The 18,509-nt window shown below is 37.5% G+C and overlaps 1 protein-coding gene and 2 long non-coding RNA genes across 5 annotated transcripts; 2 read left to right on the top strand and 1 right to left on the bottom strand.

Moving 5' to 3' along the window:
• Positions 1-277: 277 nt before the first annotated feature.
• Positions 278-2,701, top strand: LOC143413684 (uncharacterized). The gene is made up of 3 exons (XR_013094288.1): positions 278-384; positions 1,605-2,279; positions 2,484-2,701. It is a non-coding gene; the product is annotated as an uncharacterized LOC143413684 (long non-coding RNA).
• A 359-nt stretch (positions 2,702-3,060) lies between these two features.
• Positions 3,061-6,072, top strand: LOC143413686 (uncharacterized). The gene is made up of 3 exons (XR_013094290.1): positions 3,061-4,478; positions 5,074-5,350; positions 5,425-6,072. It is a non-coding gene; the product is annotated as an uncharacterized LOC143413686 (long non-coding RNA).
• A 41-nt stretch (positions 6,073-6,113) lies between these two features.
• Positions 6,114-12,755, bottom strand: LOC101468782 (uncharacterized). Of its 3 annotated transcripts, XM_076877038.1 has the most exons (15): positions 12,666-12,755; positions 12,446-12,503; positions 11,352-11,455; positions 11,072-11,146; positions 10,479-10,695; positions 10,092-10,167; positions 9,576-9,887; positions 9,367-9,448; positions 9,190-9,287; positions 8,736-8,933; positions 8,249-8,502; positions 7,896-8,024; positions 7,694-7,831; positions 6,846-6,948; positions 6,114-6,576 (listed from the first exon to the last, which is right to left on the bottom strand). In XM_076877038.1, exons 2-15 carry the CDS (start codon positions 12,473-12,475, stop codon positions 6,359-6,361), a joined length of 2,034 nt encoding a protein of 677 aa, XP_076733153.1. In that variant the 5' UTR covers positions 12,476-12,503; positions 12,666-12,755; the 3' UTR covers positions 6,114-6,358. The 3 variants fall into 3 exon arrangements, with proteins under 3 accessions (XP_076733153.1, XP_076733152.1, XP_076733149.1); XM_076877037.1 differs by lacking the exon at positions 12,666-12,755 and having other exon boundaries at positions 9,190-9,284; positions 12,446-12,553; XM_076877034.1 differs by lacking the exon at positions 12,666-12,755 and having other exon boundaries at positions 12,446-12,553.
• Positions 12,756-18,509: the final 5,754 nt, after the last annotated feature.

Here is an 18,509-nt window from a genome sequence, read left to right on the forward strand (position 1 = left end):
TCACCTGCAAAAATTCAACTGCAAAAGTGATGAACTTTAATGACCCAAGCCAGAGCAATCAGCACCAGATCGAGTCGAGTGGCTCTCGGCCAATTAAATTACGCTGTTTGATCACATGACACCGTTAGCCAGCAGTTTGTCTCCTAAAAGAGAGCTGTTTAGAGGTGAGTGATTAAGTTTTTCTCCTAAATAGAGATCATTACAGAACGCCTAGTCCTACTTAAAATCCCATTTATTTATTTTTTTTTTTTTATCATCTACTCGAACTAAGGAAAACGTTTGACTAACTCAAAGACAATTTCCACGCCTCCCCTGCCTGTCTGCAGAAGCAGTTTTGAATTTAGGAGCGCCAAGATGGCAGCGGCAAACCCTGGCGGCTCTCCGGTGAGTATATATTTTTTTTTATCTTCAAGTTTGTCTTTTGAAACCTTAATTTTATTTAAATCCGTTGCTCACGTATAAAGTACACAGACGGGGTCTTTGCTCAACTTGTCTGAGGCGTGTCTCACTAAGCGCTACATGCTAGCATCCTGCTAACCGAGCTACCCTTTACATGCTGTGCTTTAGAAAATAGGATACTCGTTAAAAAAATACTCCGCAGATATTGATAGATAGACGAACACTGCAAATATAATGTTGGAAACGAGAACGGCCTTTGGTGAAGGGGTAAAATACACCATGAATAAAGCCATAGAGTGAATGGCTGCCATGGTTGCAGAACAGCCTGATTTAATGACAAGAATGGGGAAGAGTGAGGTGAAGTGAACCAAAGCCACAAAACACGGTCAGACAAGGCGGCAAAAGGGCAGTGATCTGTCCGTCAGTGTGTGCTTTGGTGAACAAAAACTCCAGACCGGTAGCAGGAAGATGGGAGACTCGTGTTTCACTGGAATAGTGGTGAATTAAAACATCCTTTGTTGGGGACATTTCGGTGTAAATGCATCCATACAGGCAAGACAGAGGCAGACCAGACAGTGAAGAAAACAAGGCAAACATTAGAAATATTAAAACGGAAATATAGGATTGAGTTGAGGCCCTTGCAGGCTACCCACAATTTCCCCAAACTGAGCCACCCATTAAGAAATTCATTCTCACTGTTTCATAAACAAAAGGGATTAAATTTGACAATATCAAATTTAATTTTCTGACCTTTTCATAAATGAAACACGCTGCCAGGCAATCTGTTTTCGTTTTTTTTCATCCATTCAGAGTATTCGTTGGGAACACTGAACTCAATAATCATTTCCAGCTTTCTTCATTAAGTTTTGGTTTGGCTTTGTTCTCAAAAACATTTAAATAAAACAGATAAAATAGAAAATAAAGCTTTTTCTCTTGTGAGCTCAATTTTTACTGTGCTATTAAAACAAAAGATGTAAGAAAATAATAAATAAAATCCTAACCAGAAAATCAAAATACTGCAACAAATGGCATGAATTAAAAAATATACTTTTTTCAAAGAACCATAAGGAAATATGATAAAATAAACATTGGAATCTTATAGCCTAAGAATATTCAGTTAACGTAACTAACCTTGTGTTTTTAACTCACTTTTTGTTGGTGATTTAAAAATTACAAAAATAATTCTACTTTTTCCTCTCCTTTAGGATCTTCTCCTACATCATATTCTTCTGAGACTGCGTTCACGTTTAGAACATTGTCTTGAACACCTTCCCCTGGATCTGGACTTTTTAGATTTCATTTGCACCCAGGAACTAGTTTTTCTACAAGCTTTGTCTGGTCAAGTTCAGGTTTGCCCTGTCCTCTTAGATGCATTATGTAGTTTACATACTCTGATAAACAGAGAAAAGGATAAAATGAATCTACATAGTGCTGTCATTCAGTTTGAGTGGGGACCTACTGGGCGACTAAGAATGGCTCTTTCCCCCCCATCATCTTAACAGTCTTCTGGAACTGAACTTGTCCATCCCAGCCATTGCTAAAATTTTGGGAATGTCAAGAAGCACAGTATTCCGACGCATGAATGAGTTCAATCTTTCAGTCAAAGCACTCTATAGCAGCCTGTCAGATGAAGAGTTGGACCAATGCATTACAGACATAAAATCCAGGCAGCCTCACGCTGGATACCGGATGGTGAAAGCACTTCTTCAGGCCAGAGGACACAGAGTCCAGTACCAAAGGGTTAGAAGTTCTATGCACCGTGTTGACACAGCTGGTGTTGTGTCAAGGATGTTTTCCTTGGGATGCATTGCTCGACGTGCTTATTCCGTCCCAGGACCACAGTCTCTAATGCATATTGACACAAATCACAAACTGATACGGTAAATTATTTGATCTTTTGAAGTGAAAGATATTCCTGAGAATTTTTTCATCTGCAAATGTTCAGAACTGTATTTTGTTATCTTACTCGTTACTATATTTGCATCTGGACATACATAAATTACATCTTGCATTGCTTACATTTAAACACTTCAAAGTGATAATTCAAAAACTGATAAAAAAAACATTTTGTTTTCCCCATTCAGCTATAACATTGTGATCTTTGGAGGTATTGATGGCTTTTCTCGTAAGGTAAGTTTAGTTTAGTAAGTAAATCAAATGTAATATTTACATGGAAGTTTCCCATTGTTCTTTTTCCTATAAAGATTATGTATCTCGGTGCTGCTTCCAACAATCTGGCATCAACAACACTGGCATTCTTCCAAAAATCAATCGAGAAGTTTGGTTTTCCTCTCAGGTAATAAGTGATGCATTTTATTATGGGTTAGGTATTTTCTTACATACCTTTTGTAAGACTACATTTGGATATTTCATTAAAAGTTGTTTAAGATGATTCTAACTTGCCTCAATATATATATCTCTAATTTCAAATGATTGTTATGGTGAAAAATTAATTCAACACCTTTACCAAACACTGCTGTTATGTAATTGGATACAAGGGGTGAGATAGTAATATTTTGCCTCCTTGGCTGTAACTCCCTGACATTACAAGGGTAATCATTTTATGATGTCGGGTTCAGTGTTACACCATGATTTCAAATTCAATATCATCATCAATAAGAATTAGTATTATCATTTCAGAGTTGTAGGTAACCACTTTTAAATGCCATAGACTACTTATTTGTTTAATTTGATGTAAATATTTTTGCAAAAATATTCTAAAAATTGTCTCCTTACACAGATCATAATGATACAAGATGGCACTTGCGTAATTTCCAACAAATACAATAAATCTAAGTAATTACTACTAACCTGTGAAATCCTGAAAAATGTTTTAACAGCTGTGTTAAATTAAACTTCATACTGACACATGCTGGAAAGTGCATTCATGAGACAATTTTTCTGATGCATTCAAGAGCAGTAGCAATGAAAGATTTTAAGGATTCTTTTACAATTTGTTTTTCAAACTTTGCTTAAGGCATATACTGTTCTTTATTATCAGATCTAAGTTTGTTTAACCCTTTAAGACCTACCATAGAACCAAGTCCGCCAGAGCTTATATTATATTTTTACATGCTGTGGAGCCATTTTTGGGAGCATTTCAAGTTGCTATACATCAATACAACCATTATAGCCTAAATTTTAATAATATGTCTGCATTAGGTGCATAGTAATTACATAAATTGCAAAAAAGTGCAATAAACTACAAAAAAATTGAAAATCGTTTTTGTTTTTTTAACATATATTTCTAGTTAGAGAAATTTAAGAGGCTTATCCCTCAAAACTGTAAATACAAAAAAGTTGCACAAACTAGTTTCCCACCACAGGAAATTTATTTTGAGTGTCTTCATAGTTTTATTTTTGAAATACACCAATTTTTATACACTGCAGGAAAAACGAAAATAAATATTATAGTGCAAATTTGCAAAATAACAGCATATGCATCAAAATAAACTATTTCCAGCAGTGCAATATGAGTCCTAAGCATCCCAGAAACGACACAGAAAGTCATAAACTCAAACATAACTTTTTAAAACACAAGTATAGGCTCATAAGGCCCCGATCGTAAAAAAACTACATTTCCGCAAAATGACGTCACTTCCGGTTTCGGGCAGGTCATGCGGTCATGTGATAGTTCGCGCTGATGGACGTAGGAAGTGTTACAAACAGCTGATCGGATCGGCGAAGCGTGTTTCTGGAATATCATGTTTTTGTTGCTGCAAGTGATTTTTATGCAGTTTTTGCAAAGCTATATGTGGAAGGAAACTGTGACCTAGGACAAGCTGATGGCATCAGATGTAAGTACAACTCCTCCGGTTTCATATGCAAAAAAAATTATTGCGCTAGCTTACGTGGTTGCAGAGCTACCGGGATTTAAAAATAGTTACGCAAAATGGAGCGTGCCCGCTCCGATCGGCTGTAAAGGGTTAAAGCTTCGAATGTTTTGGGGTACGATTCTTTGTTTTCAGGGTTCGTGGCGACCACGGAGGGGAAAATGTGAAGGTTGCACGGCTGATGTTTACTGTTCGTGGCACAGGAAGAGGCAGTTTCATTTCAGGAAAGAGTGTGCACAATCAAAGGTTTGTTCTCATAAAATACTGTCCACCTCAAATGTTTCTGACATAAGATGGAAGGTGTTGCATCTTTATTTCCATTATTTAAAAATACATACATTTAAAGGGTATAGTTTTATGAAAGTTTTACAGTAAAATGTCTTTAGAGAACAGTGCCCTATCCAGCATGATATACTTTCTGATATGTATCAGGTGTTCCTTTTTTTTTTTTTTTTTGGCATTTTTTGTTGTTTTTTCCTTCAATTTCCATTACTTACCCCTCAAGGAAGAAAACATTGGACAGGTCCTACAAACCCCAAAGAGCCTTCAGGAATGTGCCCTATTTTTTAGTTATTCACGCACCTTTTCCAGTCTGTTCCTTCCTTCCATGAATGTTCATTCTGTGTTAATGGTCTGGTTGTCATCTCATGTTGCCACTGATCATTACAACCCTTTTGGCACCTTTTAAGTGATATGCCTGGGTCCTTCCTACATGCCCTGATAATGTATTATTACTGTTGTCATGCACACATTTCATGTAGGGTTAGAAACAAGCAGGGAATTTGTCATACACACCAAGAAAAGCCATACCTAATTAAATATTTTTTATATATTATTTCAGAATAGAGCGACTGTGGAGAGACCTCTGGGTGGCCGTTACATGCATTTACTACGATGTTCTTCACAACCTTGAGGAAGAGGGCCTTCTTGACATTTCAAATGTTGCACACCTCTTTTGCTGCCATTACGTCTTTCTTCCTCGACTGGAGGATGATTTGAATACATTTTGCAGTGGATGGGACAACCATCCACTGCAAACAGAAAACAACATGAGTCCCAACCAGCTGTGGGAGTTGGGTCACAGATATCACCCTGTTCCTGTTCCAGAAAACACACAGGTAAAGGTGCACATTTTTAGTACTCTGATTCCTATATACAATTATTCTTTCCTAATTTTGCTTGTTCGTTGCAGGGCTTCCAGATTCCAGACATTGACTGGGAGGACAGTGGCCTATCTTGCCATAACCATTCAAGCATTGTTGTTCCGAACACTGACTGTCCATTGACAGAAGAACAAATGACAACTTTACAGGGCGTTGTTAATCCAAGAGCGGCATCCCAGTCCTTTGGTGCGGACATGTACATTATGGCTGTTCAGTTTTGTCAGCAATTCATTTAGAATAGGAAAGCTACATACAGTTGCAGGAAAAAGTTTGTGTATCTTGTTGAATTTCATTAATTTCTGCACAATTTGGTCATGAAATGTAATCGGATCTTCATCACGGACATCTGGACAATCAGTCTGCTTAAACTAAACCAACTCAAAGAATTTTCAAGGATTTTTTCATTAACATAATTGTGTATAAGCAGTTCTGATTATTGTGACTTTGGTCATGAAATGGGATCTGATCTTCAAATTGTGCTGAAATCTGAGATTACACAGGGTTCACCAACTGTTTCAAGCTATAAACTTCGCTATAAGTAACAATTTTTAGTAAAGCTTCGTAATGTAAACACTGAAGAATTAGGAGAGAGGGAACTTAAAAATATTGATTCACTCAGAAAACTAAATAGAAACTGCTTGTCAGTTTGAATGTTATGTTGTAAAGCAATATTTGACTGAAGGCTGATGGTTGGAATGTTTCAAAATTAAAACAGCAATGTAAGTCAATCTTGTCCTTTTATTTTGATCAAGATGCATGCAAGATGTCATTGACAAGGTAAACTTTCAAGACATTAACAGTTTTAAAAACTACTTAAAGGCATTTTCAACCGAGAACTGAACCAAGAACCAATGTTGCCTGCACAGAGTAAATGGCATCAGAGAGGCCCAGTAGATGTGAACATTTATATTCCAAATCTTAAACAGAGACTTGTACACCACTACCTTGCATTATGGGAATGACTCAAATGAGTCCAAACCCTGAGTGGCAGGTTTCAGAGCAGGCAATGAGGTCTTCCTTAAAAGTTAAATAGTCCTTGTAGTGGTATGGAATGCGCAAGGTCTCATAGCAGGTGGCAGCAGTTGGATGTCTGCCATCCACTAGCTCCACTGTGAGACTTTTTGGCACAATCTCCCATCCAGTCCAGAATTTTAGGACATTTGTCAGCTCACTTGGTGTTGCTGTGAAGAAAAAAGAGGTTTAACAACCTTGAAAAAAATCCAACCAATATATTTTTAACATTACAATAATATTGGTATTCTACGGAGCCCCGCAGGGGACACGGGAGAAAAAAAAAATTAAGACGGACTTTTGCGAGATCTCGCAAAAACAAACTCGGGATCTCGCAAAAGTATTGCGAGATCTCGCAAAAGTCCATCTTAATTTTTTTTTCTCCCATGTCCCCTGTGGGGCTCCGTAGTATTCCCCTCCTGCAAAATGGCAAACCTACCATTTAGAATAAAATGCCTCATGTAGCCTGTGATTCGGCATTTATTTTGAAGAGGACAGTCATCATCTTCATCTTCTGGCCACACGATCCGCTGAAGAAGGACCTGTAACAGAACAAAGTATACCCTTAAAAATACTGCTGCACATTTTTCAGATTTCCATGGATTTTGTCTCTTCTTGTTTTGGGGAGTTCCCTTCCCTATAGCCATATTTTATCTAATTAGTCACACCTGTTCTTAGCTCACTATCACCCACTTAGCCTTATGGTCCATGACTTGATTTCTTGAATAAATTTCTATAATAATCCATGTTTTGTGCTTTTTGTGTTCACTTGGATCCCCAAACCTCTACATAGTTTTGACTGTATCTTAAAAGAAGAAACTGTCTCAAACAAAAAATGAAAATAGAAATTAAAATTTTTTTTTTTCAAATTCAAACAACAGTAATGGCTAAATATATAATTAGAAAATGTGTATTACCAAATAATTACTAATGTATTTTAGTCATTATGTCTTTTTCAAATCTACAAAATCGTTTTCTATATGTAAATCATGCTTTTCGAGCAGTTTTATTTTTACAGGACTAAAGAAAAACTGCTGTAAAGATGTATGGTCCACAAGAATATGTTCATTTTTAGTATTTGTGCATTTTATTTGTAAAAATGAATACAGCTTTGTTATGGTAAGTTTATTATTTGATACATAATTCTTGGTAAATGCCAAATTAAAATTGCAATTTTTTCACTTTGTAGAATGACTCAAGTCTTCATAGTTTGCTTTGGACTACATTTTCTACAACGCACAGTAAAATGTTATTAATGAATACAGTATTTAGGAACACAAAATTTACCTCAGGATTCACAGCAGCCAACTCTTGTGGAAAGAGTAAGGGCACCGTGTCAGGTCGCTGGGTCAGCAGGGTCCACATATGGGTTTCTTTAAGTCCCCTTCTCAGCTGTTTTATCGACCTCGTCACTCTTCCAATGACCTAAGGAAATACGTTAACTAAACAGTAACACAGAAATATTTTACTTACTTTTCAATTCACTCACAGAATGGAGTAATAATTTCTCAAACAGCCATCTCCTGTTGTTCTCTGTCAAGGGGGGGAGGTCCCATGCATATGCCAGATCCTGAACACGTTTTCTCTCTTCATCCGACAGCTTGGATTGCCCTTCAAGCTGTAACCCATAAGACAGTAATTCAGACAGAAACAAGAACTATAAATTCCTAATTCCTCATACATAAAATTTTTAAAAAAAGACAAGTTTAAAGTCTCAGACCATGTCTCAATGGCAGAGTTTTTGATCTAGAACAATTTTAAAGGATTAGTCTAGGTTAGACATGTTTATAACTCATACGGGGCAATGTATAAACGTTTCCTCATTTAAACATAAAAACCTACAAGCTGAATTGTCCCTCTCAGGTCTAGATCTGGACAGTCCTCGGGTGTAACGGTGGCAGTTTCAGGACTACCACCAAGTAGGACATGCACAACGGCTGGGCTAAGTCCAGATAGGCATGGGCCTCCATGAAGAAAGGAGTGCCCTACCATCCTCCCTGCCATAAGGAACATATCACTCTCCACAAGAAAGTGAGCTGCTGATGGTATGTAATGGCCTGGCTCTCCCTCAAAAAGTGGAGTAACATTAGAGTTTGCTATGAGATAAATGAAAAGAAAGGAAAAAAAAAAAAGATTACTTACACACAATACAGAGGTTTTCACAAAATAAAGAGACAATTAACTTGTGAAAAGTTATACAATATAATGATCATCAAACATAGGTACGGTCAACCAAAACAAACTAACCAAAATTGATGCAAAAACCAGACATAATGAATACAAATAATTATTTCAAGATATATTTATGTATCATTTTCAGAAAATTTACCCTCAAGCCTGCACTCCAAGGGACGTGCCCATTCAACATTGGGTCTCTTGTAGAATGAGATGAGGGCCATGTCCTGATCAGCTACACTTTGTCTGATGTCCATTGTGAGACGTAATGGGCTCTCCATTTCATGCATGTCCAAAGCATTCTTTGCACATTCATATATGGCCTTTGAAGAGTCCAAAACAGTTAACCAGCCTAAAAGAAAATAGAGGTGATTATAATTGGATATAGTCTGTATATCAAGTTCTATCTAGATACTGTTACAAAAAGATTATGTTTTATCCTTTGAAGGATTGTCTAAAGTAGTTTGAATATGAGGCTATCAAAAATAAGAAATCCATTGAATGGATACAAACTAATGGTTTGATTTCCGGGAATTGTTCACATTAGCTGTTGATTGTTACTAATCAACACCTTCCTTACATAACCTGTGACTAAATGATTGACCTACCATCCCTGACTTCACAAGTAGTTCCAGATGGTCCTGGCATATCTGCTAGCCCTTCCTCAATTATTGTATCTTCATGCCCCTTTTCATTTCGTGAGCTACTATCAAAATATGTTGTTAAATTTCATTCAAGGCTTAAATCCAATGACAATAAAATTTGCAATTTTTGTTGCTAAATACCTTTCTCCACATGAAGAGGCATGCAGCTCAATGAGGTCAGAGTGAAACATATCTGTGCAGACAGGACACTGCTGCAATGGTGCTGTTGTGCAATAAATTTTAAAGGACAAAGTTTAATTTTTTTAACATTTAATTTTTCCTTCTAGCTAGCTCTTAACACTTTATGTTTTTGGGTAATATGTTAGTATGAAATTGTCAAAAAAACCTACATTCCTTTTCTGTAGGTTCATCACCATCTAAATTCACCACAGTACTTTCACTGGGAATTTCCAAAGGAGGACAGGATTTTAGGTGTTCTGACAGAAGTTGCAGTGGAACACCTATGCCACACTTCTGGCATTTTGCTTTTGGCATGCATCTGAAGGACTCATCGCTTAGTGGTACAGGGTCATTGCTAAGTTCCTCTTGAATAGGAGCAATATATACATTTTTACCCCCACAACTGGCAGCCTTTAGGATTGTCCCTGTATAGCCAATATCAGCTGGAGGAACCAGAGAGAGTTTTCGGCTTCCCCAACCACCTGTATAAAAGCAAATTGCAGCAGATTATTCTGATCATGAAATATATCCAATGCCTCAAGAAAAGTGAAAAAGAAAAGTATCTTCAAAACTACTCAGAATTAGGAATTCACAACATGCGGTGAAAAGGAACTTGTCTTAAAAGTACTTATTAAACAGCAGGATCAGTTTCTAGTTTAATTACACAGTGCAGAATTCATACACACCCCCAGGTTTGAACAGCAGCCAGCCACCTGTTACCTCCTTCAGTTTGGGAAACAAATCATTCAAGGCGTCCCTTAACTGAAAGCAATAATACAAATACAATCTCTGAGTCCAAATAAATTACACATTTAACATTAATTATACCCCTGTATATACTAAGAAACGGTAAAAGAACCATGCATTTACAGTGCAAACTGGATATAATAAAAAAATCTTTTTCAATCCAAAATTTACAGTTACATTTTCATGATTAATGATGAATATCCAATAATAATATTATTTTTTGTAAATGCCACCTGTGACTTGCAGTGATGGTCACCTTCAATAACACTTTTATTAAGCGAAAACTTCTCAGTTTTGATCAGTGAATAAAAAGAATAAGTTTATACCTCTTCATGTGTTGTGCTCTCATCAAGATGTGCTGTTCTTTGACCCATCCCTGCCTGTGTGTGGATATATTTTTCATGTTCTGTTGGGGTCTTCTCCATTTGTTTTGGGAGCAAATAAAATACCACTTCAAAAGGTTTAGGCTTCTTAGCAGGCACCAGAGATGTAGCAGGGAATCGCCTTTTCCCCTTTCCTCTTGAGAAAATACCAGGAAAAGACCTGTCCCAAACATTTTAACAAAATTATTTAAAAGCGACTATTATGAAATGCTTTTTTAGTTTGTTTATACAAATTCAACACAGCACTAACACTGCAGTATACACAGAAACACGGAAATATAATATATTAAAAATAATAATAATAATAATAGCAGCACCCGAAAAACACAAACATTCAAAAATAAACCAAAACATCAGAACTCAAAATACTGGGTCGAAACGAGCCAGATCTGTGACAGACTCAGAACTACCAAAAGTATATTTTTATGTGATTGACTGTTGTTGTAATTCAAGCCCTGAGTGTAGAGCAGGTAAGATATAAAGTTCCATCCTAAATTCCATGCTCATGCTGAGTGTTTAGTTTATGACTTTTTCACCTGGTCATTTCTTGCTGAAGGGATGGTCTTTCAGGGTTGACCAAGCTGGTACCCTGGCCACCTTGACTCTGTTCTCTGCAAGAAATAAAATCATATTCTCATGTGTGTGTGTGTGTGTATATATATATATATATATATATATATATATACACACATATATATACACACACACACACACACACACATATATATATATATATATACGTATATGTGTGTGTATATATATATATATCTCAATTTAGTTGAATGTAGGATTGACTCATAAGTCTTGCTAAAGTACCTTGTATTCTGATTCATCGCAGCAGCAACAGCAGGAGTTTGGTTGGATGATGTAAGCAACTGCAGCAAGTGTCTTGCTGACCGAATAATTTCATCCTGCATAATCTGAAACGAACACATAAAGACAGAAACAATTTATAAATTAACGTTCGATAAAATCTAAGAATGTATCATTTATTAGATAACAATATGAATATGTCTAACAAAAAACTTGTGTGGAGCGAAGTTACATTCAATCAAGATAGTCTGGCATGCTACAACTTTATAGTTGTTAAATTCTGGGTACAAGTATACATACCCATCTTGTACATGTTTATTATTATTATAATTATTATTATCCTACCCAATTACATGTTTCTTTTAATCAGAGTATGCTGTTTTAATGACTTTACAATATCATTTACATTGCGTTCCTTACATTTTCCCAAATTGTATGTTATATTAATCCTATATTTCCGTTTTAATATTTCTAATGTTTGCCTTGTTTTCTTCACTGTCTGGTCTGCCTCTGTCTTGCCTGTATGGATGCATTTACACCGAAATGTCCCCAACAAAGGATGTTTTAATTCACCACTATTCCAGTGAAACACGAGTCTCCCATCTTCCTGCTACCGGTCTGGAGTTTTTGTTCACCAAAGCACACACCAACTTCATACTGACGGACAGATCACTGCCCTTTTGCCGCCTTGTCTGACCGTGTTTTGTGGCTTTGGTTCACTTCACCTCACTCTTCCCCATTCTTGTCATTAAATCAGGCTGTTCTGCAACCATGGCAGCCATTCACTCTATGGCTTTATTCATGGTGTATTTTACCCCTTCACCAAAGGCCGTTCTCGTTTCCAACATTATATTTGCAGTGTTCGTCTATCTATCAATATCTGCGGAGTATTTTTTTAACGAGTATCCTATTTTCTAAAGCACAGCATGTAAAGGGTAGCTCGGTTAGCAGGATGCTAGCATGTAGCGCTTAGTGAGACACGCCTCAGACGAGTTGAGCAAAGACCCCGTCTGTGTACTTTATACGTGAGCAACGGATTTAAATAAAATTAAGGTTTCAAAAGACAAACTTGAAGATAAAAAAATATATATACTCACCGGAGAGCCGCCAGGGTTTGCCGCTGCCATCTTGGCGCTCCTAAATTCAAAACTGCTTCTGCAGACAGGCATGGGAGGCGTGGAAATTGTCTTTGAGTTAGTCAAACGTTTTCCTTAGTTCGAGTAGATGATAAAAAAAAATAAATAAATAAATGGGATTTTAAGTAGGACTAGGCGTTCTGTAATGATCTCTATTTAGGAGAAAAACTTAATCACTCACCTCTAAACAGCTCTCTTTTAGGAGACAAACTGCTGGCTAACGGTGTCATGTGATCAAACAGCGTAATTTAATTGGCCGAGAGCCACTCGACTCGATCTGGTGCTGATTGCTCTGGCTTGGGTCATTAAAGTTCATCACTTTTGCAGGTGAATTTTTGCAGGTGAATTTTTTGCAGGTGAATTTTTGCAGGTGAATTTTTTTGCAGGTGAATTTTTGGCAGGTGAATTTTTGGCAGGTGAATTTTTTGCAGGTGAATTTTTTTCAGGTGAATTTTTGCAGGTGAATTTTTTGCAGGTGAATTTTTGCAGGTGAATTTTTTGCAGGGAAATTTGGAGGATAAAAATTCAGTGTCATAAATTCAATGTCTAAAAATACTTGAATTCTGATGATACTATATTTCTTCCATACAAGGTGCGTTCCCTTCACTTCCTTCCCCTGTTTTTTCACCAGTTCTTTGTGTTCGTAATGTTCAAATTTTGCAGTTAGTGGTCTTAGATCTTTAATTTTTGGTGGACTCCGTAAAAAAAGATCTGAGCGACTGTCATAAAGGCCTAATGTTTGTTCAGGACTGTAAGTAGTATTTTTACTAAACTGCTTTTATTCTGTAATTCTTTAGCTAGGAACTCAATGAGTATAATCCTCACTCATTGGTGTTCAGTGGTGTTCAACGGCAATCCTGGGCATTTAGACGAGGCATTGATTTGTTGAGCACAGATGGTCATGCCACTTGTTAATTAAAGTATTCCAGTTTGTCCAATTTGTTAGATTTAAGAAATGGTCCAAAAAAAGGAAAAGACTTATGTCCTTAGCTCAGTAGTTCAGTCCTAAAGTGTTGTTTGTTTCCAGCAACAGCACTGTCGTTTCGGGCCACATCATACCTTTTTAAAACTGCTACTTCAGAGATGACGAACTTAGTGGAAAACTTGGAAAATCTACATTACTGCTATAACTTGGTCAGCATCAGGAACACAGATGGATTTCTACCATGGACAATTTGTCATGCTGATGCTTTGTACTGCGTTGTGTCAGGTGCCTCCTGTGTCAGGTAAGGTGTTCTGTAACACTCTAGCTGGGAATATGTTGGCTGCTGACAGATTACGGCTATGTTTAACAGATATGCAAAGTCCTCCTATGGACATTCAAGGGGAGAGACAAACAGTAACACACTTTGCAGGGTTAACCACCAGGAGACCTGGCTTTGCCTCCTGTTGGGACCTTTGTGTTCTGCACTTTGTTTATTTTTTCTCCCTTGCTTTTCACTTTCAGTTCTTTGAGTTGTTGATTGTTAGTTTTAGCCACTAAAAGCTACTTACTTGTATTCTCACCCAAACCTAACAAAGTAGTTTTTAGTGTCTCATGTCACAACCCAACAGCTGGATTTCCTTTTGTCCTGTTGTTCAGTGACGGTGGCAGCACACTGTGCCAGTGCTCAATGAAAGGCCTCAGAGCTCAGTTTCTATACCTTTCTTGGACTTTGGTTACTTTTTGGTTTGAGTTTTTACACTAAATAAACTGGATACACCATTTTTTTTCATCCAAGCACTCATTAACACACTGTACTGGTTTGTTTAAGTTATTTCCTTGTTTCTTTTATTTTAATTTTAATTTTAATTAGCATTTTTCTGCATCTCACTTCCCATTATAGCCATGAGGCCCAATCTGTGACACTTACAGTAACCAGGTAACAGCTTTAAATAAAAATCAAACAAATGATATATATTGGTTTGATACAACTTATGCCTCAATCACCCCTCAAACCTCTAAATGTGAACTTTTTCTTCCCTTTTAACCAGACGAGCAGACTGATGAAAAATTATGTTCAAGGTCACAAATAAAATTGGAAGATTTGTGATGAGGTACGTAAAGAAACATAAAAATAATAAATAAGTGGTGAATATATCACCACCACGAGACAGTTGCTGATGCAGTGCAGAGAAAAATCTTTTTATGCATTTTTATGCTTTAAAGATGTCCCGAACAACAGTAACCCTGCTCACTGACAAATACGGCGGTGTTAGCAGTGACTGATTGCTTGACGCAGTACCCACTGATGGCCCTGGTATTTTATACTTGGACAGCAGTGACCTAAGCTGACGCAGCAAGGTTTTTACAAAAACATTGATAAAGAAATCTATGGAGTCATATTATATCTGTGCAGAGTGACATTAACCTCCTAGGACATGGCGTCCACATATGTGGACATCACATTTTTGGTTATTTAGACCCAAATATATCCACTTACGAGGACATTATACTGCTACTGTTCTATCGAAATTTTAAACGAATATCCTCATATGTGGCTCTCATTTTTCTTAGAAACAAAAATTGGGTAAAAAAAAATAATCTGGTAATTCTTTGTTTTTACATTCATCAGGCCCCAATATGCCCAAATATCAAAGAAAAATTAAAAATACATGCTGTGGAAGAGTTCAGGTCTTAGGAGGTTAAACATTGGTTAGTATGCCAATCCCAAAATGACAACCCTGCTCCTGCTGGGACCTTCAGGTACACACGAATTAGCAAAACATTATAGGTGTTGCAGAACATCATAGAAGCTACAGTTTGCTGTGGTTTCTGGGATATGTTAGGTGATCATCAACATTCTGCTTGTGCCGTGTCAGACGAACGGAAAAACTGGCAAACAGCCTGAAAGACTTGACAAACAAAACTGTTATGGTAAGATGAGAAGGTCAAAGTGTCTGTGAATTGGGAGAGCTTGTGATGCACCAGTGCTAAGAGCCACCACACCCGCCAACAGACCTGTTTTCCCAGGTTTTGTCATTATTCCAAGGCCATGATTCTATTTTAGTTCTTCTGGGAAACCTATGTAATTATGTAAATGCGTAAGCCTCAACCTTAAGTAACATGTATTCATAAGTTTGGGAAACTTGCTGAAGCTACGCACATGGACAGAGTGTCTGAAACACCAAATGCAAAGAGAAGCAAATGGTGCAGCGTGATGCCATCTCCCAAACTCCTTACTGCCACCCAAAGAAAAATAATACGTTAAAATTTTATTAAAAATTCATTAAATTATCTAAACTTTGGCGGCTCCAAGTGTGAGTGCACTGTTTGCAGCAGATATTAGCCAGGGAATATGATAATATGCAGTACTGCATGAAACACTATTGCACTTTAGCCTTCATCAGCATAATAAATATACACTGTGCAATTAAAATTCACACTGATAATATCCGTTCCCATCTTCTTCCAAATTGTGCCGTTAGTGTGCTGTTCATTCCTGTGCAGGCAAGCTGTATTTTCTGCATTCATATGGTGGCGTTTCTGTTCTCTCCTACTCTTTGAGACCTCTCTCTGCTCCCACAGCTTGTCGCCATAAAAACAGATGGCTCTCCTGCAGACTAGCATCCCTATTGCTTCTGCAGAGGATCGTAAATTGAGCCGCAGTGGATACAACACAGTTTCATCAGGGCCACAATATCTTGTCATGCGAACAGAACGTGGAGCTGAATAATAATACAACACAATGTCAGGCAATGACAGACACCTCTCCAGGGACCAGTCGTGTGACCCAGGAGATAGAGTGTGTTTATGTGAGTGTGTGGAGGGAAAAGTGTTTCACTGTCAGAGATAAACAGAAGGAAAGTAAACAAAAATGTTGATCTTAGTCTCTTTATAAACGCTAATGCTAATAAAGGTAAATGGAAATTAAAGCGAAGGAATAAAGCAGCATCTCACCTGTGCACTATACTGCATAGTGCCCCTGTAAAAATCAATAGAGACACCAGATCTGAGCAGAATTCAGATGTTTAGTTTATTATTTTAAAGATATTTGACATTGTCAATAACAATGTGGCATATCTGGAAATCTCCTTCTGGGAGCTCTGACAATGGAACTGTTTGGGGGCAAAGCTGCACTGACAACAGTATAACAGTAGTTTAAACTCCATACAAGTAACCTGATCATTGTTTGATAGAACACAATCTACAGCTCCCTGGATAACAATTTGTGACAGCATTAATATGTTATTCCTGTTATATACATGCAGAGAAAATCACTGTGTGATTAATGTGCATGCACCATTGAGAAATAACATGTTTTTTTCATCACAGCTGCAAAGAGCATTTTAATGAACCTTATAAGACTTGCCAGACTTTCTGCTAGCAGATGGTCCTTACCAACTACAGCCAGTTTATTTCTATAGTTTTTGCATCACTCCTACATCTCATATGAGAAGTTGACTGGATGGTGGCCTCCAGCTGTAAACCCTGAACGCTGAAGCAATGGGAAAGTGTCGGGTGACAAAAGCCACAACTTGGCCACAGGGAAAAAGCAGACAGGGCCAAACAAAGGCAACAAGATTTCAGATCCAAGTAATGAAGATCGTAAAATCAGCAGTTGTGTGGGAAATGTACCTGTGTGGAGGGATTAAAGCCAAAAACAGCTCCATACAGTCAGAGGACACGGCAAGACCAGAGAGAGGAATCATTTGAACAGTGACACACAAATTTGGTATTGACTTTGTCCTGTTACTGTTATGTTTTTTTTTCTTTTCCCATTTTCAAAATGTTTAAAAAAAAGTGTTAAAAAAGTTAAAAACACAATATTTCAAAATATACCAAAATATAATACAAATGATTATTCTTAACCAAAATGATAAAGGTGGCACAAAAACATGCTGATTTTACCACGGGTCATTTTTGACCCACTTGGTCCAGTCACTCATGCATCTAAGGGTTCAATTTGATGCCAGTGTGTCATGCATCTATAAGGACACTCACTACTACTGTAACCCAGTTGTGCGACACTATGAGTAACAATACTCATGCAAAAAGTAACAGCATTTTTGTTTGGTCAATTATTTCTTTGTTGTAACAATGCTTCTTAGTAAAAAACCCCAAAAAAAACCCACTTATACCATTGGAATGCCTTCCTTTTAAGTGACACATTTGAAAGGAAAATGCATTGCCTTTACAAATGTGGATTGCATTTGCAACTCCAGATTGAAAACCAAGTTTAATATAACAGAGGATGTCAGAGACAGGTCGCAAAGTAGGTGTCCCAAAAAGACGACACCACGACACAACCATTTCCTCACCCTGTCAGCACACAGGAAACACAGACAGTCTTCTACAGATTTGCAGTCAGGTGTGCAGGACAATATGGCCGACGGCTCTCTGTCCACACTGAACAGACTCCACCGCAAATCTCCAGTGTGAGCCACGACTACCCTTCACCTTCAAATTCTCAAATTTACACAAAAATGCAGAATTCAAGCAACACATAAGTGGCATAATTTCTTATTTATTTCTGTGAAATGAATTGCTGAGACTAACACGTTTATTTACTAACATGGTTGAAGACCCTTTGTGCCATTTTTACCTCTGCACCAGAAGTCACGGATATGCAGCAGCAAGCCTTCTGACTCTAAGCTAACACGGTTCGACAAGTATTAAGCAATCACTTCCTTTTCCTTGCAGAGGAGCTGTAATGTGTTTTGAAGGCTGTGAGTAAACTGATGGGATCATATCAAAGGCACAAAGCTGCTGGAAAGAAGCCTGTGAGCGAAACAAAGGCCCTCTGGTCCCCAAAGAAGCAAAGCTGCAGTGCTGTGACAACCCAGAGAAGGACAAGTCAAAATGAATTCCCCTCTCTGTGATTGACCTGCTGCAGAACTTGTCAGAGCTTGGCTATTGCAACCTTAAGACAGCATGGATCAGACATGGCTGGGAAAAAGACATCTAATCATTTGCTAAAAGAAGAAAGGAATATGGAAAAATGTGCAAGACAGAGAAAAGACGGTTTGATTTATGAAGCTTGATGGAGCTTATCAGCAGCAGGCAAACAGTGAGGAGACATCAAGTTGACAAAGTAAAATTCAA

The sequence above is a fragment of the Maylandia zebra genome, linkage group LG2, assembly GCF_041146795.1.
Source record: "Maylandia zebra isolate NMK-2024a linkage group LG2, Mzebra_GT3a, whole genome shotgun sequence".
NCBI lineage: Eukaryota > Metazoa > Chordata > Actinopteri > Cichliformes > Cichlidae > Maylandia > Maylandia zebra.